The sequence below is a fragment of the Dendrobates tinctorius genome, unplaced genomic scaffold (assembly GCF_039654945.1).
Source record: "Dendrobates tinctorius isolate UK_male_01 unplaced genomic scaffold, ASM3965494v1 ptg000001l, whole genome shotgun sequence".
Lineage (NCBI taxonomy): Eukaryota > Metazoa > Chordata > Amphibia > Anura > Dendrobatidae > Dendrobates > Dendrobates tinctorius.
The window spans coordinates 12,495,286-12,523,066 of NW_027361669.1; the positions used below are offsets into that span (position 1 = coordinate 12,495,286).

At 44.4% G+C, this 27,781-nt stretch overlaps 1 protein-coding gene across 1 annotated transcript in view; it reads right to left on the bottom strand.

Moving 5' to 3' along the window:
• Positions 1-27,376, bottom strand: part of LOC141082453 (uncharacterized) — a 181,193-nt gene extending 153,817 nt beyond the window's left edge. The window contains exons 1-3 of the mRNA XM_073566417.1: positions 27,290-27,376; positions 23,393-23,526; positions 15,940-16,118 (exon numbers count right to left, since the gene is read on the bottom strand). Coding sequence (XP_073422518.1) covers positions 15,940-16,118; positions 23,393-23,495 — 282 coding nt within the window. The 5' untranslated portion in view covers positions 23,496-23,526; positions 27,290-27,376. The remainder of the gene's footprint in view (positions 1-15,939; positions 16,119-23,392; positions 23,527-27,289) is intronic.
• Between the last annotated feature and the right edge of the window lie 405 nt (positions 27,377-27,781).

Genomic DNA, 27,781 nt, shown 5'->3' on the forward strand with positions numbered 1-27,781 from the left:
TGAGCCAACCATTTAGCATTCAAGTTAAAGCATTAACAACAATCTTATCCTAACTAACTCTTGCTTCTAGATCTCCTGAAATATATAAAACAACTTAAACAATGTCACAGTCACGTGTGTCTGGACGCAGTGAGTACCGCAAGGCGAACCCATATGACACACATGACCCTGGATACACCGCCTCCAGTGGGGCGATTTTAAATAATAAACACGTGCAGCTGGATACACCGCCTCCAACTGGCGAATTTAGACATTACACATATATACAAGTCTGGAAACCCCGCCTCCAGTAAGGCAAATGTAAACAATAAGGGAAACCTGGGAAACATTAACAATGGTGGGCCCTGCGATAGGGAATAGGGAAGTGGAGACCTCCTGAGCTCCCCTGAGCCAGTGTCCCTGCACTCCTAACGTTCCCTATGCCGGTTCTGCACCGGGCGCGCAACAGCAACCTAAAAACCCTAGCTCGCCCTGACCTAAACCCTCACTAGGGAATTGGTCGCTGTGGAAACAAATCCCACCACTGCACTAAAACACACATGAGGAAAGATGACAAAACAGGGGAAACACCACTTAGCTTTGCTCTGTTGCGTACGCTCCAAGCAACAGAGCCCACCACCTGTGTGCATCTTCTCCTCCACCCGGATCCATCACCATAACTGGATCCTTCACCATAGTGCAGCCTTGGAGCAGAGTTCACCACCACTTGCAGCTGTCCAGTAACAGAGTCCCAAAAATGAGTTCAGCTTCTGCCAAAACGTCCAGCATGCTTGAGTCCAGCTCTCAGCAACCAAGTCCCGCATGCTGAGAGCAACTTTCTCTCTAGTCGTCACTCCACCAAGCCATGCAAGCACTTCCTGCCAACACCATAAACTGTGACTCCACCATGCCATGCCAGCCCTTCTTGCAGACCACCTAGCTGCCACTCGTCTCCTCTGGCTGGGCTGCGCAGGACTCATGTTCAGCTCCTTCCTCCCCCAGGCTTACTTGCAAAATGACACACAATATCACCAACAGTGATTGAACACCCCTGAGACTAATTTATAGAGCTTCACACCTGATTTATAATTGCGTGCATATTAAACCTAAAACTAAGGTGCGATACCACTCACCACCACCGGGCAACTTAGAATGAAACACCACGTGTAATAATTCTAATGGCCACCAGGGGCAATCACAACACACTTTGGCACACAGCCAAAGGAAAAAAGTTCACTTTATGCATTTAAGCTGTCAGATCCACCTTGGATCATGACAAACAATCAGCATTTCTTCATCTGGAGCTTTTCACCCATTTTCAACCAGCTAAGGCTAACTAGCCTCAAGTACTTTTATCACACTTTGTTATTACAAAATCTTTTTGTTTAAGTTAAGGCAAAGAGTCTATTCACTCAGGTAACATCTTTTGCAAAGTACATCACTGGAAGACACCACTCAGGTTGGCTTACCTGGTTCGTAGGCAGCAACAGCTGTTTCAACGCGACACTCCTTGGTACTCTACTCGGTTTACCTAATGTATCATAGGTCAGCATCACTGGTCTTCTTACTCCTGGAGGCGAAATCCTCCTGAAGGGTTTTTCCTCTGATACTACTGATTCTTCCGTTACAGGGGTTTCTTTCTCCGCATTCATGTCCAGTACTTCCTCCGATGCTCTGGAACTCCTTACGTAGGTTCTGGTTCTTCTGTCAGATCATCTTTTTCTGTTTGATCTGAGGATTCCTCTAACCCTAGATTTGTATCAATATCTTCAGCAACTGGTGTTTGCTCATCAGATTTGAAATAAACCTCGGTTGTGTTTTTAGTATGATTTCTGGAGCTTCAGGGCTTAGTTCACTTTCTTGAGGATGGTCATTTTCACTTCTTGTCAGTATGAGAAGTTCAAGCATCTATTTTTCTTTGGATTCTCAAGGTCACTATTCCCTCAGAAGCTTCAGTCTGTGGTAGTCTCTCATCTCTCAGTTGTTTCTTTTCCAGCTTTGATCCACTTCCGGGATGTCTTGTTGTGGCGGAGGTAATTACAAGGTTCCGATTTACTATTCTTGTTTTGTTTTCTCCCATTTCCAGTCTGATTTCCTAAACTGGGCTGTCGTCGGACTTCCTCTTGATGACCACATACAACTTGTCTTTCCAGTATGAACAAAGTTTTCCTGGACTACCTTTCTCACATATGTTTTTGACTAGCACATGACTTCCAGGTATCAGTTCTGCTCCATGACAATTCTGATCATAGTAATACTTGCTCTTGCTTTGACCTTCCGTGACCAGTTTTGATGCTATGTTGCATGATTCTGCCATACGTTCTTTCTATTTCCAAACATAGTCAGGGTACATCTTGTAAGTCTCTGAAACTGAAGTATCGAATATTATATCGACTGGTAGCCTTTGGCATTGACCAAACAACATGAAGAATGGTGAATAACCCATTGCATCACCCTTGGTACAATTGTAGACATGCACCACTTTTGATACAGAACTCTTCCAATCCATCTTCTCGTTGGCTGTTAAGTTCTCCACAGTAACATATGTTTGAAACATTTTACTTGTCCATTGCCTTCAGGATGATAGGGTGTAGTGTGAAATCTCTGGATCCTACAGTATTTCCCTAACTTGGCAAAAAGCTGGTTCTCAAATTCTCTTCTCTGGTCATGGTGTAGTTTTTTGGAAATCCAAATTTCAGAGCAAAGTCATTGAAAATCTTCTTTGCCGCTGTCTTACCAGATGTATTGGTGGTAGCATAAGCTTGAGCACATCGAGTAACATGGTCCATCACCACTAAGGTGTATTCATATCCAACTTTGCACATCTTGATATGCAGAATATCTATTGAAACCATCTCAAATGAGTAGGTTGCTTGGATGTTGCACATAGGTGCTCGGGTTGATGTGTTAAGATATTTGTCTTTCAAACAACCACACTCTCTGGTCACAAACCTTTTGATATCTCTTTGCATGTATGGCCAAAAGAAATGTTCACGAGCCAGGTTCCTAGCTCTTTTTACTCCTAGATGTCCCTTGTCTTTGTGGAGTTCTTTGAAGACCAACCAATGATATATTCCAGGTAGTACTATCTGTTGCTTCGCCTTTTGCCATAAAAATAATATCTGCACTGAACTAGAGCTTTGTCAATTCTTTTAATAATACTGATGACTCCATAACTCTCTCTTGCTTCCTTGGGAACCAATTTTGTACCACATAAGGTGGAATTCGGTTAATTATTTGATCTTCCCATTGTGCCTTCCAGATTTTTTTTTATAGATGTTGAATGGAGATAGAAGACCTTGCTCCCGTGCTTTCACGGTAATTGCCACCATCAACAGATACCACAACGGTGTGCATTCCTCATGCTGGACCTGTACTGCTTGGGTGGTGCTCACAATAGTATATAGACTGATTTTTTCAAAGCACTCTTGCATGAACTCCTCAGGCTCTAACGGCATTCTTGACAATCCATCTGCATCCGCATTGCATTTTCCAGGTCTGTACTTGATACTGAAGTTGAAATCAGCTTGTTCAGCTACCCATCTCTGACTTGTAGCATTTAGTCTTGCTGTATTGAGGATGTACTGTAGGTCAGAGAATTGATGTCAGTGTATACCTCAAACTGTTTGCTGTAATAGAGATAATTTGTAAATCGTTCTTTTTCTACTCCAATGATGTGGCTGGATTTGTTGTTCCCCCTCAGAGGTGGTATAACAGAGCGGCGCATCTGGGAAACATTCTTTATGTAAGTTCTGTAATAGGAGAGGAATCCTAAGATTTTCCTCAGCTCCCCCACATTAGACAAATGCTTGTCTTTTAAGGCCATTAACGGAGGTATTTCCTCTGGATCTATGGTGTATCTATCTACGGACATGATTTTTCCCAGGAATCGAACTTGTCTTTTGAACAGTTCACACTTCTTTGGAATTAGCTTGACTCCATGTTGCTGAAATTGTTGGAGTTCGGTCCTCATGTGTTCAACATGAACTCTGTCAGGGCAGAGCTGAGCCCAAATGGTATATGGATCCACTCGTACAATCCCCATGGTGTAACATAGTAATTAAGGTTGAAGGAAGACTTTAAGTCCATCTAGTTCAACCCATATCCTATCATAACCTGCCCTAACATGTTGATCCAGATGAAGGCAATACATAGCCATATGGCAATCAGTAAGCTTCACATTGGGGGAAAAAATTCCTTCCCTACTCCACATACGGCAATCAGACTAGCTTCTGTAATATTATACTTTTCAAGAAAAGCATCCAGGCCCTTCTTAAATTTTAGTAGTGAATCACTCATTACAACATCATATGGCAGAGAACGCAGTCACAGCACGGGCAACTATTATGGGTAATTAACCTTTTATTTTATCTAGTTATGTAGTGGTCTCTACATATGTGCATACATTTTCACTATTGCCACCGTGGTGGGGTTTATTAACTGAGGACACTCATTTCAGCTCATGTTTATATGGTCGGCAATGTGAGCCACCTTACATTGATTATATCAGATGTTTTGATGTGTGTTAACCCATTTAGTCACCATCGGTCTAATATAGTAAAAAATGTTTTGCTCTGCTCTGCTACTATGCTTGTAATCTGTGTCCAGTAGTCTTGTGGATCATGTATATCCATACATATCAATTGACTTATAAAATATTTTACTGCAATTTTTACTATTTATGTAATTGAAGGATTTTTTTGTATCAATAAATGCTATCATTGAATATGATAAACTCATTCTTTCTCAGTATCTTTTGTCATGTATTTTTGAGTTTGTATACGTGAAATTTTGCTATTTTTGTGCTGGTACTTTTCATGTTATCATATGGCAGAGAGTTCCATAGTCTCACTGCTATTACAGTAAAGAATCTGCATCTGTGAGTATGCTAAAACCTTCTTTCCTTTAGACGCAGAGGATGCCCCCTTGTCCCCGTCACAGGTCTAAGAGTAAAATGATCTTTAGAAAGGTCTATGAACTGTCCCCTCATATATTTATGCATTGTAATAAGATCACCCCTAAGCCTTCATTTTTCCAAACTACATAACCCCAAGTGTAATAACCTGTCTTGGTATTGCAGACCCCCCAATCCTCTAATAACCTTGGTCGCTCTTCTCTGCACCTGCTCCAGTTCAGCTATGTCTTTCTTATACACCGGAGACCAGAACTGTACACAGTATTCTAAGTGTGGTCGCACTAGTGACTTATATAGAGGTAAAATTATGTTCTCCTCATGAGCATCTATGCCTCTTTTAATGCATCCCATTATTTTATTTGCCTTTGCAGCAGCTGCCTGACACTAGCCGCTAAATGTGAGTTTGTCGTCCATCCATACACCCAGGTCTTTTTCAGTGACAGTTTTGCCCAGTGTTTTACAATTAAGCACATAATTATACATCTTGTTTGTTCTACCCAAGTGCATGACCTTACATTTATCCCCACTTAAAGCTCATTTGCCATTTATCAGCCCAAGCTTCTAGTTTACATAAATCTTCCTGTAATATAAAATGGTCCTCCTCTGTATTGATTACCCTGCAGAGTTTAGTGTCATCTGCAAATATTGAAATTCTACTCTGTATGCCCCCAACAACGTCATTGATAAATATGTTAAAAAGAAACGGGCCCAATACTGACCCCTGTGGTACCCCACTACTAACCATGACCCAGTCTGAGTGTTCTCCATTAATAACCACCCTTTGTTTCCTATCCCTGAGCCAGCTCTTAACCCACTTACACATATTTTCCCCTATCCCCATTGTTCTCATTTTATGTATCAGCCTTTTGTGTGGCACCATATTAAAAGCTTTTGAAAAGTCCATATACACCACGTCCACTGCGTTCCCTTGTTCCAGTCTGGAACTTACCTCTTCATAAAAGCTTATCAGATTAGTCTGACAGGAACAGTCCCTTGTAAACCCATGTTGATATTGGGTCATGAGGTTATTCTTCTTCAGATACTCCAGTATAGTATCTCTTAGAAAACCCTACAAGATTTTACCCACAGTAAAGGTTAAGCTCACTGGCCTATAATTTCCAAGTTCCGTTTTTGTCCCCTTTTTGAATATTGGCACCACATTTGCCATACGCCAGTCCTGTGGTACAGACCCTGTTATTATGGAATCTTTAAAGATTAAAAATAATGGTCTATCTATGACTCTACTTAATTCCTGCAGTACTCGGGGATGTATCCCATCCAGGACCGGGGATTTGTCAATTTTAGTGATTTTTAGACGCCGCCATACTTCCTGCTGGGTTGACATTTAATGGAGAATTTTTTTTATTACTGATCATATTATCTGTCATGAGATTTTCCTGTGTAAATACTGCTGAAAAAAGTCATTTAGCATATTGGCTTTTTCCTCATCCCCATCCTCCATTTCGCCCAGACTATTTTTAAGGGGACCAAGACTATCATTTTTTAGTTTCTCACTATTTATGTAGTTAAAGAATATTTTGGGATTATTTTTACTTTCTCTGGCAATGAGTCTGTCTGTCTCAATCTTTGCTGCCTTGATTTGCTTTTTACAGAATTTATTTAATCTTCTGTATTTATTTAATGCCTCACTACTACTTACTTGCTTTAATTCTCTTAATGCTTTATTTATGTCACTTATTGCTCCCCTTACAGCTCTATTTAGCCATAGTGGTTTCCTCCTATTTCTAGCATGTTTATTCCCATACGGTATATATTGTGCACAGGTCCTATTCAGGATGCTAATAAACGTCTCATTTTCTTTGTGTATTTTTATGTCTCAGGATATCGTCCCGGTTAATTGCACCAAGATCATCTCTCATCCTTTGGAAATTTGCCTTCCTGAAGTTTAGTGTCCTTGTAACCCCTCTACTACACATCTTATTAAAGGATACATGAAAACTTATTATTTTGTGATCACTATTACCCAAGTGACCCTCAACCCTTATATTTGATATGCGGTCTGGCCTGTTGATTAATATTAGGTCTAGCAGTGACCCCCCCTCTTGTTGGGTCCTGAACCAGTTGTGAAAGGTAATTGTCTCTCATAGTTGTCAAAAACCTATTACCTTTGCTGGAACTGCAGGTTTCGGTTCCCCAATGTATTTCAGGGTAGTTGAAGTCCCCCATAATAATGACTTCTCCTTGAGTCGCTGCTTCATCTATTTGTTTTACAATGATATTCTCCGTTGCTTCCATTATTTTTGGAGACTTATAACAAACCCCTATCAGTAATTTACTATTTATTCCCCCTCCCCTTATCTCCACCCACAGGGACTCTACATTTTCATTAGATTCACATACCTTATCATGCAGGATGGGTTTTAAGGATGATTTTACATATAAACACACACCCCTCTTCGCTTATTTGTACAGTCATTTCTGAACAGACTATAGCCCTGTAAATTAACAGCCCAGTCATGGCTCTCGTACAGCCATGTCTCAGATATCCACACCATGTTACAATTACAGTATGTTCCAACAAAATTAATTCTAATTCCTCCATTTTGTTGGCGAGGCTTCTGGCATTAGTATACAGGCACTTTATGTATCTCTCCGTACCTCTATTCTTTTGGAAATTATTAACTGTTCTAACCCCACCCCCCATGCCAACCTCACCCCCAATTTCACTATTTGTGCCCAGGTCTCTATCTACACTGTCTTCCCCTGCTATAAAATGAATACCCTCCCCCCAGTTCCTAGTTTAAACACTCCTCCAACCTTCTAGCCATTTTCTTCCCAGCACAGCTGCCTCCTCCCCATTGAGGTGCAGCCCGTCCCTAGCGTAGAACCTGTAGCCAACTGAGAAGTCAGCCCAGTTCTCCAGAAACCGAAACCACTCCTTCCTACACCAATTCTTGAGCCACTTATTAACCTATCTAATCTTCCGTTGCCTCTCTGGTGTGGCACATGGTACAGGCAGTATTTCAGAAAATACCACCTTGGAGGTCCTTGCTTTAAGCCTGCAGCCTAATTCACTGAAATCATATTTAAGGACCTTTCATCTACCTCTAACTTTGTCATTTGTGCCAATGTGCACCATGACCGCTGGGTCCTCACCAGCCCCTTGAAGTAATCCGCAACCCGATCAGTCATGTGTCGGACTCAAGCGCCAGGTAGGCAGGACACCGTTCGACGATTCCTGTCTTTGTGACAGATTGCCCTACCTGTTCCCCTAATAATTGAGTCCCCCACTACCAGAACCTGTCTGGCCTGCCCTGCTCTCCTATTTCTCCCTTACTGGAGCAGACACTCCTCTGGCTTTCAGAGGACATGCCTTGCTGCAGCAGTGATACCCCTGTACTGACACTCCCCTCATCCACCAACTTGGCAAACTTATTGGGGTGTGCCAGGTCAGGACTAGTCTCCTTGGTGCTCGTCCTTCTACCCCGCCTTCTAACTGTCGCCTAGCTTGCTGCTTCACTGTCCTGCAGCCCTAACCTAGCATCCTCCCCATCTATACCTTTGAGCATCTGCTCAGTGATCAGAAGACTCCTTTCCATATTGTCTATGGATCTCAGTGTTGCCAGCTGCACATTTAGATCCAGAACCTGGGCTTCCAAATGCACAACGTGCTGACATCTCGCACAGCAGTATGCACCCTCGACCGGCTGTTCAAGGATTGCATACATGTGGCAAGATGTACACTGGATGGCATTGACAATAGTGGAGCACATTCCTAATGGGGATTGCACCAGACAGAAAAGATAAGTAAAAATAAATAAAAAGTATTAATAAAATATAACAGCAATTCAGTAATTCCTCCCTTGGAAACTCCCTGAATCCAAAGTCACTGAATCACAAGTCACACACCACCATTCGCACTTACGCTCTGGTTACACTCAGCTCGCTCACACTCACTGAAGCAGAAGATTTAAAGAGATTTTTTTCCCTTCACTAGCAAACCACCCTGCTGCTCAATGCACTTCCAAAAATGGGTCTACTGGATTCTTCGACAAACCCTGGGTGGTATGACTTACCTTGGTCAAGGTCAAAAAAAGTACTTCTGGACAAACTAACCAGCATGTCTTGAATCTTAGGTATCAGGTGCCGATCAGGGATAGACTTCCTGTTAAGTTCCCGGTAATCAAAACAGAGCCTCAATGTGCCGTCCTTCTTCCTAACACAGACTATAGGAGAGGAGTAGGAAGACTGCAGGGGAGTAATTGCTTCTTGTGATATATATGGAGACTTGTTAAGTACAACAAAGAATTTTGGTGGGCTTTCCATATACCTCTGTAATTAAATTGCCATCCTGTACTTATATTTTCACATCAAGGAATTCTAAATTAGAATCCCCAAAGACCGAAGTAAAATGCATGTTCATTGTATTAGTTGTATTTAAATACCTCACAAAATCCTTAAAATTCTCTTTTGTGCCAGACCAAATTATAAAGACATCATCTATATATCTTAAATAATATCTAATAAATTTAATAAAGGTTTTTTTTTAAGGAAAGTTAAAAAAAGATTAGCGGAAGTACAAGCCACTGGCATCCCTATATCAGTACTTGTACATTGCAAAAATCACTTTTCCATAAAACAGAATGCATCATTTCTAGGAATAAATCCCAAGGCTTTGAAAATAAACTGTATGAACTCCTTATATTTATCATTGTTCATGATTATGGATCGGATAGCCTCTATACCTAGTTCCTGTGGGATTCTGGTATAGAGGCTTTCTACATCAATTGATGTCATATGAAACCCATCTTGCCATTGTACTACATGCAGAGCGTTAAGAAAATTGTTCGTATCCTTCAAACATGAAGGAATATTATGCAGGAGGGGGCGTAACAACCAATCCACATATTGGGACAAAGGTTCTGACCTAGTCCTGATATTATCAGGTGTCTTGGAGGAATTGACAGGGATTTATGTAATTTAGATATGCAGTACCAGTATGACTTCTGGGGAAACTCTGGGAACAATTTTTCAGCTTTTTTTCATGGTAAAAAACCCAAAATCTGAATATTTTCTTAATAAAGTTTGTAATTTCTTTCAAAGCCAAAAGTTGGATCTTTTGCAAGGGGTAAATAAGTTGTCCTGTCAGATAACTGTCTATTTGGTTTCTTGATATGATAGTGCCTTTTTAAAATGACTATGTTGCTGCATTTATCGGCTCCCATATGATTACATCTTTCCATCTTTTATCTCATTTAGAGCCCTTTGTTTAGATTAGCTGGAAGTGTGGGATAGATCAGTTCTTCTATATCTCTTTACTCTGGATGGTAGGTGGCATATATGTGGAATTAAATGCTCTCAGAAATGGTGTATAAATAATGCTGTCAATTGTAGTACGACTACTTGTTAAATCCTCATTTAGGCTGATTAGGAGGACTGCATCATCTGCAAATGCCGATAGTGAGGAATTTTTTTTATCCTATCTGAAAACCTAGGGGACCAATAGAGCATGGTGTGTCTCCCTGTGAAGAATTTATGAAAATGCATTTTTCTTGTGGTTTTGAACATGTCAATTTTGAACACCACTAAATCAAATTTGTCTGGGAGATAAAAGCCCAGACCCTTAGAAAGAGTATGTTCAGTCAAATTTACAGCTGTATGATTTGGTTTTTCCTCCACTTGTTAGTGTCTCCATTATACCTGTTTGCTTTTTGTTCTCTGAGATAACCAACGCCCTCTACTGCCCCTTCTCATGCGTCTCCTAAAGGGAGAGATTCTGTAGTGGCAGGGGATGAGTGGTACCGGTCAATTTTCTGTGACATCATGTCATCCGAACTGCTGGAATCTGAGTCTGTAGTCCAGTAATCCTGTTTAATGGGACGGTGAATGCCAGTTTTTTTCGTCTCTCACATTCCGCAACTATATAGAAATATTACTCTTCTTTTAAGACCAGTTTTATCATATAAATGCCAGGATAAAATCTAGGTTAGAATTACACAGACTTCACTTGTTCTTCCAAGATTGCTGAGAGATTATAATCTCCTACTACTTTTGAGGAAGGCTTGTAAAACGACTGTAGTGGCATGAATGATAGGAGCAGGATGTGGAATGGTTGAAGTCTTGACCCACTAAAATCTCAAGAATTCACTTGTTTTGTAGATAAATTATCTACAGAACATACCACCTGAGAAATCTCTGGAGAGCTTGTGGGGAGGAGGACTCCCATGCAGTGATCGGGCAGGTACCCAGGGGACCGCCATCAGGGTTCCTGAGGGAACGATACTGGGAGAACAGTAAAGGGAGAGACTTGACTGAAGTTGTCAGGGAAACAGGGGGCGGGGCAAGGATAAAAGGAGCAGGGGGCGCGCTGAAGTGGCAGTTGACAGAGAGCAGGAGAACAGACAGGACGCCGTGTGAAATTGAGAGGACCGAGGGAGTGGACGACGTGTTGTGGGGAGACCAACAGGGGCCTGTGAAAGGAAAGCTGCGGACTCACCGACAAGTGACACGTGAGAGCCTTTCACCGGCGGCCGCTCCCCTCATACCGTCGCATACAGCCACCCCCGCTGTCTCCCGACCTATTGTGACAAGTCCACGACTTCCACTGACTGCTGCGACGAGAGACCATTCCTTTACAGTGGTCAAGACACTGCCCCCCTGCCTTCTCCCACAGCTGCGTCCCTGCCATCACCGGCCCCAGGGGGCGCCACCTCGTTACAGGCGGCAGCAGAGGCCCCCCGTCTGGTTTGCTAAGGGACCCTGAGCAGAGGTTGGTGAACGGTTATATTTAGAGACTGCGTCATAACTCCGCGGTGAGACGAGAGCCACAAGGAGACTCCTGCTGCGCCCCACCGGCCCAGTTTCTTCAGGGCTGTTGCGCCCCACCGGCATCGTTTTCTTCAGGGCCTGTTGCACCCCACCGTCATCGTTTCTTCAGGGCCTGTTACGCCCCACCGTCATCGTTTTCTTCAGGGCCTGCTGCGCCCCACCATCATCGTTTTCTTCAGGGCCCGTTGCGCCCCACCGTCGTTTCTTCAGGGCCTGTTGCGCCCCACCGTCCTCGTTTCTTCAGGGCCCGTTGCGCCCCACCGTCATCGCTTCTTCAGGGCCTGTTGCGCCCCTTCAGCATTGCTTCTACAGGGCCTGTTGCGCCCCACCGTTACCGTTTCTCCAGGGCCTGTTGCGCCCCACCGGCATCGCTTCTTCAAGGGCCTGTTGATCCCAGTTTCATCCCAGAATATCGAGGGGTCAAGGCAGCCGCATCAGCGACCTCTACGCGGCCACGCCTGTGATCCTGACAGACACCTGGAAAGATAAGTGTACTATAGGAGATAAGGACCCCCAGTTTGGTCATACGTGGCCTATAGCACCCGGGCAAACAGGGTTAGTCACATTTACACTAAGAAAGTGTTGTTAGGATTGTTGAGTCCCTGCGTGGACTGGTTGCTGTTTATTAACATCTTATACAGTTTATAAAAGTTTATTTCACAAACCACACTCAGTCTCGTGTCTCATCACTGCATCCTGTGAACCTGCTGAACCCTAAAAGCTTTGAGACCAACATGTTGGTCCTGGTTTCCACAAGTCTATAGCTCTTTGACCAAAACAGAATCAGTAAAGACAAAGTTCAATGTGTATTGTGATTGATAAACCCTTGGCAGAACTGATAGTACCTAATGAATTTTGGTGGTACTGAAAGATGCAAAGCCTGAACATATTCTGATTAAAACTGGAGAATAAATGAACTATTGATTAATTGATGAATTGCACAGGAACATCATTTGGGTCAATTGACTGCAAGACATCCTGTTAGGATTGGCGGAATGTACCAAATGTAAATTATAATAAAGTGCGTTCGCAACCCAGAGTCCACCGTGCGGTGATGACGAAACTGCAGCTAGAGGACAATGGCGGAGCGTATCCATGAGTTACCACCTTAAACACACTGAGTTAAATGTCATTCAGTGTGAACTGTTAGGCGTCGGATTCCTGGCACTGCACAGCGGGAGTCCAGAGCCAGACATCCTGCGGTCTCCCATTCTTCCTCGACCGCTCCGGGTGTTGCTCAGCAAACACGGCGAGCCAGGCTTGCTGCTCAGACTCGCTCTGACAGCCTGGATGTTGCTGCCACCTCTGGTGCAGCAATAGCCGCGCAACCTGCTCTGCAGGGAACTGCTCCTGAGGATAAGTCCTCATGCCGTGCTACTGGGCATGCCCGCAACTTGACCTCTCACTGGAGAGCAGGGGTCACATGCTCAGGTCCTACGTCGGATCTGATTGGTCCTTCCCAAGCTAATGGAAGGTCCCGGAAGCGCATCGCTATAAAAAGCCAGCATGGCGGCTCGGCGATGCGCTAGTGTAGCATATTATGCTGTGTGTGTATGGTGACGGATGTGTGGACTGGTGACTGACGCATTATGAAACCCCTTCCCTCGGATATTACGAATGGTGACAGAGAGTTGGATAGTCAGTCTCAGCTTGTGGCAAGCTACACGCCACGTGATCCTCGCCTACACTAGCGTCCGTCGGCGCCCGTGTCTCAGCGCCGACGTCTGCGGCTTTACCTGCCGCTGCGCTGCACTAACCGCAGCTACTCTTGGTCGCTGTTGCGACGCCACACGCAGGCCTCTGTGACATTAACAGAGCCACGTCTCGGCATCACATTGCCTCTTGCGACTCTGTGCCAGAACAGAGCCGTTCTTAGCGTTCGGGTGTCGTTAACCCGAGCGCAGTACCTCATTGATTAGGTGCATCTGCCATTGTTCAGTAGCGGTCTTGTCACCTACTGCACGGTGGACTCTGGGCGGCGAACGCAACTCCTGTTATTTTATATTTGGTGCGTTCCGCCGTCCTAACATGAACAGAGTGCAAAGCGCCTGACTCTTTATGCCACAGAGCAGTGTGAAAACTGAGAGCAGTCTAAGCTATGCCCTGTTAGACATCACAGAAGCATAGAGGGATTGATGCTAGTGGGGTGCCTATAACTCACCCCCCCACTACAGTGGTGATTGAACCTGCACTGACGCATGATGGCTTTTGAGCCCACGCCCGAGGATGCCCGGTGCAGCCGCTAAGTTCAAGTGGGAGTTCCCACCCTACACCGCCTGTCTAGAAACACACTCGCAGTGCTATTAGCGGCACACATGTGCACAGGGTGGTCGCTGTTCCACCTTCACACACACAGCAAATAAGCAAGATACTAGCACACAGGTGTATGCCATTGAAAGCCTTTTATACCTTTTAGCTCTAGTCCAGACAGACAGGACCTTGCCTGTGGACCACTCAGAAGCTGGCACCTCACCAGAGCAGCTGACGTCCGAGCACCAATGACAAGGCGCCGCATCATGGACATGCTCAGTAGGGTGAAATCTAGCCTTAGTCTCCTGAACGCAACACTGCACGTGCATACCAGTAGTCACCATAGCAGCTACACCTGCAGCAAGAGCTTGGGCAAGACGCTGGGTCTGGAGTCTGTGCTGAGCAGTCATCCCAGTGGCTCATCCTGAATGGAAGCCCTCAGCACCAGACAAGGCTTGAGATCCATCCCATGCAGTGGGAGAATCCCGGCGCCTAACACATCCACATCCAAGTGTCTAAAAACTGACCTAAAGCACCTGGACATGTTCTTGCTGGCAAATACCTTACTGAGCAAATTTGCGAGGCTATGTGCACACGTAGCGGAACTCTCGCGGAAGTTAATTCAAATTCCGCGGGAAAATCGCATTTTAAATTCCTGCGGTTTTCCCGCGGAAAAACTAGTGATTTGCAAGCGTAATTAGCTTGCAGAATGCTAGCGTTTTCCAAGCGATCTGGAGTATCGCTTGGAGAACTGATTGACAGGTTGTTTATTACAATAAATGGGAAAGAACAACCAAGCCGTCAGGAAAAAAACAATGTATTGATGAAGAACCTGAGGCTACAAAAAATTCTTTCAATGTTCGTAGTTTTTTATTATTATAGATAACAGTCACACAACAACCCAACGTTTCGGCCGTGCTGGCCTTTCTCAAGGGTATCTTATCTGTGTGGCTATAATTAGGGAGTTCAGATTTCTGCAAGTGAAATGTGCGGAGAGACAGGACAGCGCCGCAGTTTTCCCTCATCTGACTGCGGCGCTGTCCTTTCTCTCCGCACATTTCACTTGCAGAAATTGTTATTCTCACCTTCCGGCGTCCCGCGCAGCCTTCCCGCCTCTCTCTACGCTCCCGCATCTTCCGGTCCCAGTAAGCCTTTGCGCGAATGTCCTCGAGATGTCGCGCTCCCACAAGACAGTGACGTCATCGCGGTCATTCTCGCAAAGGATTACTGGGACCGGAAGATGCCGAGAGCATGGAGAGAGGCGGGAAGGCTGCGCGGGACACCGGAAGGTGAGAATAACAATATTTTTTATTTTAATTCTATTTTTTACAGTGATATGGTACCCACAGCCCGGAGGACAGTCTCCTCTCCTCCGGACCATGGGTACCATCCGCAAATGCTCTGCTTACTTTTCGCATGGTGGGCACAGTCACATGCGGAAAGTAAGCAGAACAATGCATTCTTATGTGGGTGGAATCGCCGCGATTCCGCTAAATTAATGAGCATGCTGCGTTTTTTACTGCAAAGCGATTCCGCCGCGGAAAAAACTGCAGCATTAGCACAGCATTGCGGAATCCCATAGGAATGCATGGGATGCTTATTTTTCACGTTTTCGCAGCAAAATTGCACGTTTAAAACCGCCGCGAAAAAAACGCGACGTGTGAGCGCAGCCTGATAGTCATGAAAAAAACATATCAGCCCCTTCGGGAGCCAAGGCCGGAGGATACTCTTATGATTCTTACTGGAGATAGATCTTTGGCTGCTACTTACCAATGGCAATATCGACAGTTGTCTTCCTTCTGGAGAAAAGCTATTTTTTTTAGTTTACAATGGGCACTGCTAACTTGGTTAGTTTAGAAGATGCATAGAATGGCTGTAAAGTGTGTTACCTTCTTGCTTATATCAACTAAAGCTCTAAGTATATTATCTATGTCTCATAAAGAGAATTTACAAGACAGTACATTTTTTTCAAACAATAATTAACAAAAGGAAAACATTTTACTTACTCTGATCTTGTCTAACACAACAGCTCCAGAGGTCCAAACAATCAGAGTACCATCGTTTGATGATGAGACGACTAGCTTTGTATCTGTCCAATACAAAAGGTTGGTGACCATTCCTGAATGTTCAGCTGCTGACTGAGACAGACATCCACTATCCAGGTCCCACCACTTTATCATTCCATCTGGAAATGGCATGCAAGAGCAAAGTGAATTGGTGCAATGCAAGTAAATTTACAATTAGCCGTCATTGTTTATGAGCTAACAATTACAGAGTTTGGGCCAACAAAATTATTGAGGCCAACACAGCTGAGCCATTTAATTTTTCAGTGACACAAAAAAGTTGGAATAGGACTCCATTCTATATGCCTACAAAGAATAGAAATTATGCAAGGTGCAATGCAATTAGGTTTGGACTATATGGCGATATGCGCTATGTATCGGTGACCGAACGACACTGACGGACAGGACTCAAATACTGTACAGTAGACGAGGAGGCAGAAATGAAACACCGGCTTTATTGACAGACAGAAGATTATATGCCGGAAAATAAAATGGTTCTTGTAATAATAATAGCAATAATAAATACAAGGAGAGATAGCTGTTCAGTGTTCATTACAAACTGTTTAAACAATTCCTACAAACTACTCTCTTCTAACTTCCTACCTGGCTTCCGATAATCGGACCGCTCTGCTACAGTATCCTAACTAAAGAACCCTGCTCTGCATACTAACACAGGTGAACACTGGTGTCACACTGACACTTCTGTAGCTCTTAGGAGAAAGTCTGATAGCTTCTGCTTGGTCCCGATGTAGTAGAGCCGAGTTTGTAGCATTGAGCTCTTCCGTCAGGTTAACGGATCCATCTTCCAGGTCCAGACAAGTTTTATCCCAACTTTCAGTTCTGAGGGATTACTGGTACCTCAGCATTGTTTTCTCGCTCAGGTTACAGGTGCTCGGGGAGAACCACTTTGGCTGTGCAATGTGGCTCTTTCCTTCTGATGTGGTCCTGGTAATCAATACTGCAGTAACCGAGCATTATCTTCAGTCTTGAAGCCGTTACATAATTTACCAGGCTCTCAGTGTTAGGACACACTTATTGTCCTGTCTCTTTCACCAAGGCATGAATCCCTCTACATTTCCTGAACAGACACTTCCTGCTTTTTACTCAAACCAACTCACAGCAAGCTGCAGGGAGGAAAAGAACTAGTCCAAGTGCACACAAATCATGCCCATAAGCACCAGTACATCTTCTTCGAATGTCTAATAGAGACAGAAGATTCGGCACTGCTCCTTAACCCCAAAGCAGTTCCATGACTGCTATTCAAGTTGAAAATCACACACCTGGACCGGCTTCCAAAGGACGGTCCCGTTGAAACGCAAGTGCGTGAAACAGCCGTTGTCCACTCTCTGTACATTCCTCCCATGCCAATGCCTTTTAATTAATAAAGAGTTTTCACGACAGAACGGTGAGTGCCATCACTTTTTTTTTCTCTTTTGTACAAAATCTTCTTCGAATGGCTCAGGAACTAGTAGTATGCCTTTTCTTTCCCAATTTTTGTCCACATAGCCACACAATCATCCAAATACCCACTGTGATGGGGATCCGTTGCTGATTATCCGCTGTTACCCGTTTCAGTGTCTCCCACTCTGGCATGGTCTACAGTCAACATCACAATACTCCGTTTCCTTCTTCTACTACCTCCGGCATTCTGGCTGCTGAATCCCTCATCAATGGATTTTCTAAGATCTGGGAGGACACTGAAGACCACCTTGGTGAAATCCTCTGAATGGAAGAAGAGAGAAGCAGACAAGAGATGTCTGGCTTTGCCTCTGCTTCGTCCTGGGGATAAGATTTGGCTGTCATCTAAGTATGTCCATCTCAAGTTATTCTCGTATAAATTCAGTTTTCACTTCATTGGTCCGTTCGCTATTCTAAAACACATTAATCCTGTAGCCTACAAGCTCAAATTCATGGCCTCTTTACGGATCCTCAATTCATTTCATGTGTCTCTACTTAAACCTGTCGTCCTCCGTTCTTTCTACAAAGATCCTGGTACCCTTCCTGCTCCAGTCAGCACTGAAGATATTTTCGAGGTAGAGAATATTCTGGCTACCAAGAGGGTAAGAGGAAAAAACTTTTTTCTTGTGGATTGGAAGGGGTTCGATCCTGAGGAGAGGTTGTGGGAGCCCAGGGAGATCATACATGCCTCTCTCCTCCTGGAGAGATTTCTTGCAGGCTTAAAGGATAGGGGGTATAAAGGGGGAGTACTGTATTGCTGGCGTGCCTGCATGCTTATCCTCGCCTCAGCAGGGACACTGACTCACTCACCGCAGTGGCCCAGCTGTCCGGGATCTGTGCTTGGGTCCCCGGGCATTGTGCTTATTGCACGCGTTTGCGCTTCCTCCTTCTTAAAGGGGAAATGCCCACCATCCTATGGCTGGGAGACACATTATTTAAGTCACCTCCACCTTTATGGAGGTACCTGTGTAATGATGTTAGTCTGCTCCCAGCACGCTTGCTAGTTCTCAGGTCCCTGTCCGTTAATACCCGTTAATTCCAATAGTGTCTTCATTCCCTATCTCTGGCTGCTGGTTCTTGCCTTGTTCCAATCAGTCCTTGCTAGTACATGCCTTTTCAGTCTGTATTTCAGCTGGAACCACCAGTGCCTGCCATGAGAGTCTGGATATCAGCCGGACCCACCTGCACCAGCCGTGCACATCTGTATTTCAGCCAGTCTCACCTGCACCTGCTGTGCCAGTCTGTATATCAGCCGGACCTGCCTGCACTTGCTGTGCAAGTCAGTATATTAGCAAGACCAGCCTGCATCTGCCATTGCCTCTCTGTATACCAGCCGTACCCATCTGCATCTGTGGTTCCTGTGTTCCTGCCGTGCCTGCCTTTATCAACTGTACTCTCTACCGGACTGATCCAGCTACCTGTCCCATGGGCAGCTTCTGTGCATCCGAGGTCTGTCCTGAAGTAGCTCCTGGCGCTCATCGGGAGCAAAGGTTAACCCCACCACCAGGAGCTGTTATGAAGAGTCATGTGCTCATCTAGTCACACCCCTCCAGGCTCTCCTGGACCACAGCACAGTGGTTCCACCACTCCCATTACATAAACATTTGTGTTTTAAAGCGGATAATGTACACTGAATAATAATTATTTTAGTTTATGAGGTGAATCAGTATAAATAATCCATGTTGCAAAAAATGCATTAAAATAAAGAGCATAACGTAACCCAATACAAGACCCATCAAAACACCATGACAATTGTTGTCAAAAATTCACTTTATCTCATCACATAAGAAGGCAAACCTGCTAGCATAGAAAATACGGCATGTGATATACTGTGGAAAGGTGCTAAGAGTTAAGAAAATGTGTGTAATATATGATGTTCCAATATAATAAATAACCAAATAAAGTGTACCAATAAACAATATAACAATAAATTAATAAATATATGAAAAATCATAAATATTACCAAGGTGAATGTTGAAAAAAAGCCACGGAGAGCTGCCACTCACTTTAAAAACAAGATAGACCAAACACGGCAAGTCTATACTGCTCAACCTCCACAACCCCTTTGCACACCAGACCAATGGCCAAACTCCATAACGTCCCTATCTAACATCACTGAAGGGGAGCTTGCTCATCTTCTCTCCAAATGACACCTCACCACTTGTGCACTTGACCCTATCCCATCCCACCTCCTCCCCAACATTACCACCACACCATCCCTAACCCACCTCTTCAACCTATCACTAATTTCTGGTAACTCCCCTTCTTCTTTCAAACATGCCACAATCAAGTCTATCCTTAAAAAGCCAACCCTCGACCCAACAGCCATGGCCAGCTATCTCCCAATATCGCTGCTCCCATTCGCTTCCAAACTCCTGGAAGAGCACATCCATGCTGAACTTTCCTCCCGCCTCTCATCTAACTTGCTCTTTGACAATCTACAATCTGGTTTCCGTCCCCATCATTCCACTGAGACAGCCCTGACCAAAATTGCCAATGACCTACTTACAGCCAAAGCTAATGGACAATACTCTATACTCCTACTTCTAGACCTGTTCTCTGCTTTCGACACAGTTGACCACTGCTTCCTACTATGGATCCTCTCCTCCTTTGGAATCAAAGACCTCGCCCTATCCTGGATCTCCTCATACCTTTCCAACCGCACATTCAGCGTCTCCCATTCACACACAACCTCCTCATCCCACTCTCTCTCTGTCGGAGTCCCCCAAGGTTCTGTCTTAGGACCCCTACTCTTGGCATGGGGCAACTCATTAGGTCCCATGGATTCCAGCACTACTTTTATGCTGATGACACTCAGATCTATCTTTCTGGCCCAGATGTCACTTCTCTGCTCTCCAGAATCCCAGGGTGTGTCTATTAGCCATATCCTCCTTCTTCTCCTCTCGCTTCCTCAAACTCAATGTGGACAAATCTGAACTGATCATCTTTCCCCATCTCACAGATCTTCCTTACCCAACCTATGTATAACAATTGACGACATGACGCTTTCCCCCGTACCAGAGGTCCGCTGCCTCAGAGTAACCCTTGACTCTGCCCTGTCCTTCAAACCGCACATCCAAGCTCTCTCCACATCTTGTTGCCTCCAGCTCAAAAATATTTTCAGGATCTGTCCGTTTCTCAACCCTCAATCTACTAAAATGCTTGTGCGTGCCCTCATCATCTCCCACCTCGACTACTGCAGCATCATTTTCTGTGGCCTCCCTGCTAACACCCTCGCACCTCTCCAGTCCATCCTTAACTCTGCCACCCGACTAATTCTTCTCTCTCCTCGCTACTCCTCTGCCACGCCCCTCTGTAAATCTCTTCACTGGCTCCCATTCGCTCAGCGTATCCAGTTCAAATTACTAATCCTTACCTACAAGGCCATCTATAACCTGTCTTCTCCATATATCTCTGAACTAATCTCCCGATATCTTCCCTCTCATAACCTCCGGTCCTCCCAAGACCTCCATCTCTCCTCCACACCCAACCTCCAAGACTTCTCCCGAATATACCCTATCCTCTGGAATTCTTTGCCCCAACACGTCCGACTATCAACCACACTCGGATCCTTCAGACGGAACCTGAAAACCCATCTCTTCAGGAAAGCTTACAGCCTACAATGATCCCCGCTGCATCCTCACCACTACTGGAGCTACCGCCTCACCATCACTGGAGTTGCTGCAACCCCCCCAACCTACTGTCTCCTTCCCCACCATCCTGTAGAATGTAAGCCTGAAAGGGCAGGGTCCCCTCCATATCAGTCTGTGATTGTTAGTTTGTTTCCTGTAAGGCTGCGTTCACGCGTTGCGGTTTTTTTGCGCTTTCGCAGCGGTTTTAAACGCACAATTTTGTCGCGAAAATGCGAAAAATAAGCATCCCATGCATTCCTATGGGATTCCGCAGTGCTGTTCTAATGCTGCGTTTTTTTCCGCGGCTGAATCGCTTCGCGTTAAAAAACACAGCATGCTCATTAATTTAGCGGAATCGCGGCGATCCCGTCCACATAGGAATGCATTGTTCTGCTTACTTTCTGCATGTGGCTGTGCCCACCATGCGAAAAGTAAGCAGAACATTTGTGGATGGTACCCACGGTCCGGAGGAGAGGAGACTGTCCTCCAGGCTGTGGGTACCATATCCCTGTAAAAAATAGAATTAAAATAAAAAATACTCTCCACGCTCCCGGCATCTTCCGGTCCCAGTAATCCTTTGCAAGAATGACCGCAATGACGTCGCGGTCTCGCGGGAGCGCGACGTCTTGCGGTCATTCGCGATGACGGTCATTCGCGAAAAGGATTACTGAGACTGGAAGATGCCGGGAGCATGGAGAGAGGCGGGAAGGCTGCGTGGGACGCCGGAAGGTGAGAATAACAATATTTTTTATTTTTTTAATTATTTTTTACATCCTATCTTTTACTACTGATGCCGCATAGGCAGCATCAGTAGTAAAAAGTTGGTCACACTTGTCAAACACTATATTTGACGAGTGTGACCAACCTGTCAATCAGTTCTCCAAGCGATGCTCCAGATCGCTTGGAAAACGCTAGCATTCTGCAAGCTAATTATGCTTGCAAATCGCTAGTTTTTCCACGGGAAAATCGCGGGAATTTAAAATGCGATTTTTCCGCGGAATGGAATTCCGGAATTCTCGCAGTAACTTCCGCTATGTGTGAACGTAGCCTAAGGCTGGTTTCACATTAGCGCATTTTCAGCGCGCGCACGGCCGGGGGTAGCTCTGCCCCCGAGCCGGCTCTCTGCCCGGCGTGCCCGCCCCTTGCTTGTAGCGCCGCCTCCTAGAGGACAGCGGCGCCTGCGATCGGCGCACCCTATCTTTAGCATAGGGTGCGCAGATCGTGCGCAGGCCGTGCGCTAGTTGCGCTTTGACCTGCGCTGCGCACTTTTGACGGTGCGCCGTGCGCGCCAAAATCCAACTTTTCGGATTTTGGCGCGCACGGCGCACCGTCAAAAGTGCGCAGCGCAGGTCAAAGCGCAACTAGCGCACGGCCTGCGCACGATCTGCGCACCCTATGCTAAAGATAGGGTGCGCCGATCGCAGGCGCCGCTGTCCGCTAGTAGGCGGCGCTACAAGCAAGGGGCGGGCACGCTGGGCAGAGAGCCGGCTCGGGGGCGGAGCTACCCCCGGCCGTGCGCGCGCTGAAAATGCGCTAATGTGAAACCAGCCTAAGTGATATCTGTAATTTGTATGTAACCTCTTCTCATGTACAGCACCATGGAACCAATGGTGCTTTATAAATAAATAAATAATAATAAATCATCATGAGTGTGACTTCCTCCACTATTTTTTCCATATTTACGAGGTGGTGCCCGATACTCATGATTTTTAAAAAAAAATATGATAGGAAATCATAAGATGCAATATTACAATGCAAAATCATGATCTCAATATTGTTGTGTAGCCCCAACCTCATTGCCATTGCTTCAATTGTTTACAAGATCTATGCTAGACATGATGGATCTATGATGATGTTTCATTACTTAGAATGGGTTCATCAGGTTGTTATAAAATAAACAGAACAATGTGCGAGAATAATGGGTTATGCTATTGATTCCAGTAAGGAACTGTCACATAATGAATCATTATTTCAGTGCTGCACTATATGGATATGCTACCAAGAACACTCTCTACACACAATAACTGTACAAGAAAATATAAAGGATTGATGACACACCCATACTACTCTAAGCAATAAATGCCTACATTTCCCCCTCATCCCTGCATTGGATGATGTGGTGCATTAACATTTTTTCTGTTAATTACTGTCAATTACAATTAGTGGTAATGCAAACTCTTGAGTTTCTCCTGATTCTCCTGGATCTCTCAATAATTTACCAATTACAGTATTTTGCTATTTTCTTAGATACTTGTGATCCTTGTCAATTCCCGTATTGTTATAAGTGTCTATACGCTGGTCCTTACCTTCAAAGCCCGTTAGAAACTCTCTCCTTGCTGTATGGAACCCAAGAGCTGTTATTGACTTTTGGTGACAATCTCGAACACTAAAATGCCGCTGCATCGCCATGATGACAAATGTTAAGAAACATCCAATGTGACTATATAAAGAATACAAAGAAATATTAGACCTTGCATATTTAGACTTTAATCTGCCCTGACTTACTGGTACAACAATAACACTGTTTGAAATTCTAATCTCCAAAGTAGTGAAAGTACTGTACCAATGCATTCCTTCCTATTAAACAATATTCCTATTTTAGGAACTTATAGCTGCAAATTTTGTGCCTGGATTTTTGGTTGTAACTTGCAATCTGAAAATAATCTCGAACAAATATATGAAAATGTAACAAATCTCATTCACAACCTGAGAACATTTTATGTGCAAAAATGCACAGATTTTTAAATTTGCAGTATGTCAATTTATAATGTGGACAGGTCATAATTTAATTGCAGACTTTCCTCATTGAATTTAATGGGGAAGTCAATATCTGCAACAAAATTTAACTACCAGTATTGATTTTTCTGCATTTTACATGTGGATCCACAGCCAAATCTCTGGGTGCAAATAATTCATCAGTCTCTGCAGTAGTCACGTGATGGCACGTCATTAGCGTAGGATGGAAGCAGGGTTGGACTGGCCCACCGGGACACCAAAGAATTCTCCGGTGGGCTCTGGGGCCTTGGTAGGCCCCAGAGCAGGACGTAGAGGGGACCGCTGTGCCCCCTAGGTCGCTTGGCCCTGGCTGTGCCCCCTAGGTTTCTTGGCCCTGACTGTGGTCCCTTAGTCCTGGCCTTGCCCCCTTGGCCCTGGCCAAGGGACCTAAGGGTCACAGCCAGGGCCAAGAGACCTAGGGGCACAGCCAGGGCCAAAAGACCTAGAGGACACAGCCAGGGCCAAGCATCTAGGGGCCCAGGATTGGTCAGATTATTAAATAAAGGAGGTCAGGATGAGCAACTTATAGGGAACCGGTCAGGTTCTCTATGCCCTCTGGCCCAGCAGCATTCCCTTATTTATGAATAAATTCCCTGCCTAACCAGTCCTGTATAATATTTGCCTGTAAAAATCATGTTAAAAAAAGAACTTATATGTCCCCATTTCCTATGCTAATAAGGGCTTTCTCTAGTTGAAGAGGTGTAAGTTACCCCTGACTAGCCAGCCCTCTTTCCATGTTATCACAGGGTTCAGAGGCGCACTGCACATGATCGGGAGTTCAGAAGAAAGCTTCTAGACATGCGTAGTGAAACCGAGAAGTGTACACCTGGCTGGAGAGATGCAGTGATGCTGCCAAAAATGTGTGGCACACGTACACAAGATTTGCAGGGACTGGCCATGACAACAGCTCCTACAAATTATGTTATCACGCCCATAGGGGCAAGATGACATGGACTGAGGGCTGACTAGTTACAGGTAACTAACGCTCCATTGACTAGTCAAAGTACTCATTAGTATAGGAAACGGGGTCAATATAAAAGTTTTTTTTTTTTAAACCTCATTTTTACAGACAAACGTTAAACAGGACAGTTAGGCAGGGAATTTATTCTTAAATAAGTGAATGTTGCTGGGCTGGAGGGCATGGGGGACCTGACAGGCTCCCTTCAATTACTGTATGGGGGTCCAAAATGAGGAACATACATTATTAGTTTATGGTGGCAAGTGGGAGACAGTATTACTGCTGTAATATAATTTACTTTTTAGTAGGCTGTTTTACATGAGGAGACACAAGGGGTGTCATGTTAGTGCTTCCTTGCACAGTTGCCTTTTTTCTCAACTGGCATAGTAGGGAATGTGCCCTAGAAGTGATCAGCTATAGATAACTGAGTGTTTTTTTTCTGCAGAGACTAATCCAGGCAGGAAGAAGGGATGGTGGTCTGTACTAGATAAAGAAGAAAAGTAAAGGTGAAGAACTTCTAGAGACATCACTAGTGAGTCAGTGCATCACACGTACATGCACACTTTAGACCAGAGGTCTCAAACTGCATTCCTCAAGGGCCGCAAACAGGTCATGTTTTCAGGATTTCCTTGTATTGCACAGGTGATAATTTAATCACCTGCATAGATAATGATTCCAGCACCTTGTGCAATGCTAAGGAAATCTCAAAAACACGCATGGTTTGTGACCCTCGAGAAATGCAGTTTGAGACCTCTGTTTTAGACTATATACAGAGCTCCTGTGCATAATGTCACTGGTGATCACTGTATTGCCAGTACACTATATACAGAGCTCTGGTGTATAATGTCACTGGTGATGACCACAGTACACTGACACTATATACAGAGCTCCTGTGCATAATGTCACTAGTGTTACCTGTACACTGACACTATATACAGAGCTACTGTGTATAATGTCACCGGTGATCACTGTATTACCTGTACACTGACACTATATACAGAGCTCCTGTGTATAATGTCAGTAGTGATCACTGTATTACCTCTACACTGACACTATATACAGAGCTCTTGTGTATAATGTCACTGGTGATCACAGTATTACCTGTACACTATAGACTATATACAGAGCTCCTGTGTATAATTTCACTGGTGATCACCGCATTACCTGTACACTGACACTTTATACAGAGTTCATGTGCATAATGTCACTAGTGATTACTGTATTACTTGTACACTGACCCTATACTGTACTCTATACACTCCTGTCCATAATGTCAATGGTGGTAATAAAAGTGTTGTTAGTATTATGGTTTTTATTAATGATTAGTATTGTAGTTTTCGGTCACTATTTGGTGGCAATAAATGGTCTGGTCATGGTGTGGTGATATTTCTCACTTGTATGTGGTATCATTCGGTCACTATGTGGTGGAAATATGTGGTCTCGTCACGGTGTGGTGATATTTCTCCCTTGTATGTGTTAATATTTGGTCACTATGTGGTGGTAATATGTGGTCTGGTCACACTGAGGTGATAGTTCTCACTTGTATGTGGCATTATTTGGTCATAATGAGGTGGTAATATGTGGTCTGGTCACGGTCTGGCAGTATTTGTCCCCGCATGTGGTATTATTCGTTCACTATGTGGTGGAATATATTGTTCAATTATGGTATGGCGGTATTTACTCTTGCATGTGGTATTATTATGACTGCTTTCAACCAAAGAGGCCCTTTAATGCAAACTACCGTAATTGTACATCCCAGTTATATAGTGTACGCACAGTAGATGTGCAGGAGCCGCTTGTGTTTTACAGTCGATGCTCCACTATAAAGAGGATAACGGCTAACGGGTACTGTATTTGCATATAGCTGTAGGGTGGGCCCTTAGAGTCAATTCCTCCTATGGGCCCCAGACACCTCAGTCCGACCCTGGATAGAAGCATGATATCATGCATATTTCCTTACTGCGGAGTGGCTGCAGCAGATCCGGTATTTGTGGATGTACAGTGATGGCAGTCAAGAAGTAAAAGGGCACACCAGAGCCGAAGAAACGCTTCAGATACTCAGATACTAAGACATATTCTACACCACAGTATGTTTTGATGATCATATGACAGAAGAGGCTAATCTATAAGTTGCATTAATAAAATTTATAGCAGTTTCCGAACTGTTCAGAACAGGAAGTTTATCTTTAAGATACAATCACTTCAGTCCTTGGCCTTATCAATAGTGTATCATGCATATAAGTACTGGCATGAGACATACATCCTTCCACAATATATCCTCTCACCACCTCCTCCATCTCCACCCTAAGCAAATATTATCCTGTTAATCCACCATGTACTCACGGAAAACGATGTCTTAGTACAAAATTACCCAATCCTGAACAAGTGCCCGTTTACGGAGTGATGCACATTGACATATATGCCCCTTTCTCTGCAGCTCAAGGCAAGAACCTGGCACAGGTGCCATTACCTGAACAAAAAGTGATATGGTCCTTTATCCAGCCTGTAAGGAAACCTTATGCAGTACCTATCCACTTTTGTTTGGGATGTTTGTATTGCTTCCTGCTGCTTTCACTATGGGAACAACTTTCTAGACAATTGCAGGCTTTTCAAAAGAAAGTGTCTGCTGAGTGATTCAGTCCTCGCCCGAAAAGTCACGTGTCCTGCACAAAACAACATTGCCAAATCATTGGGACTGAGCTTATAATCACTTCGCTGCTGTGACCTACAGTGCTCTTTACATGGTTATTATTACTAGAAAGAAGGGAACAATGCAGAGTCATGTACTGCTTACTGTCCGATGTACTGTATCTGTATACATACTAAGCGCAAACTGCAGTACAATGTCGGTGTAAATGTGTGCATGGCACAATAGCCAAGCAACTTAGTGGCTGAAAGAAATAAGCATTTAGCGACTCTTGTAGAATTCTCATGAAAAACCATTTCATTGAGTAACATACAA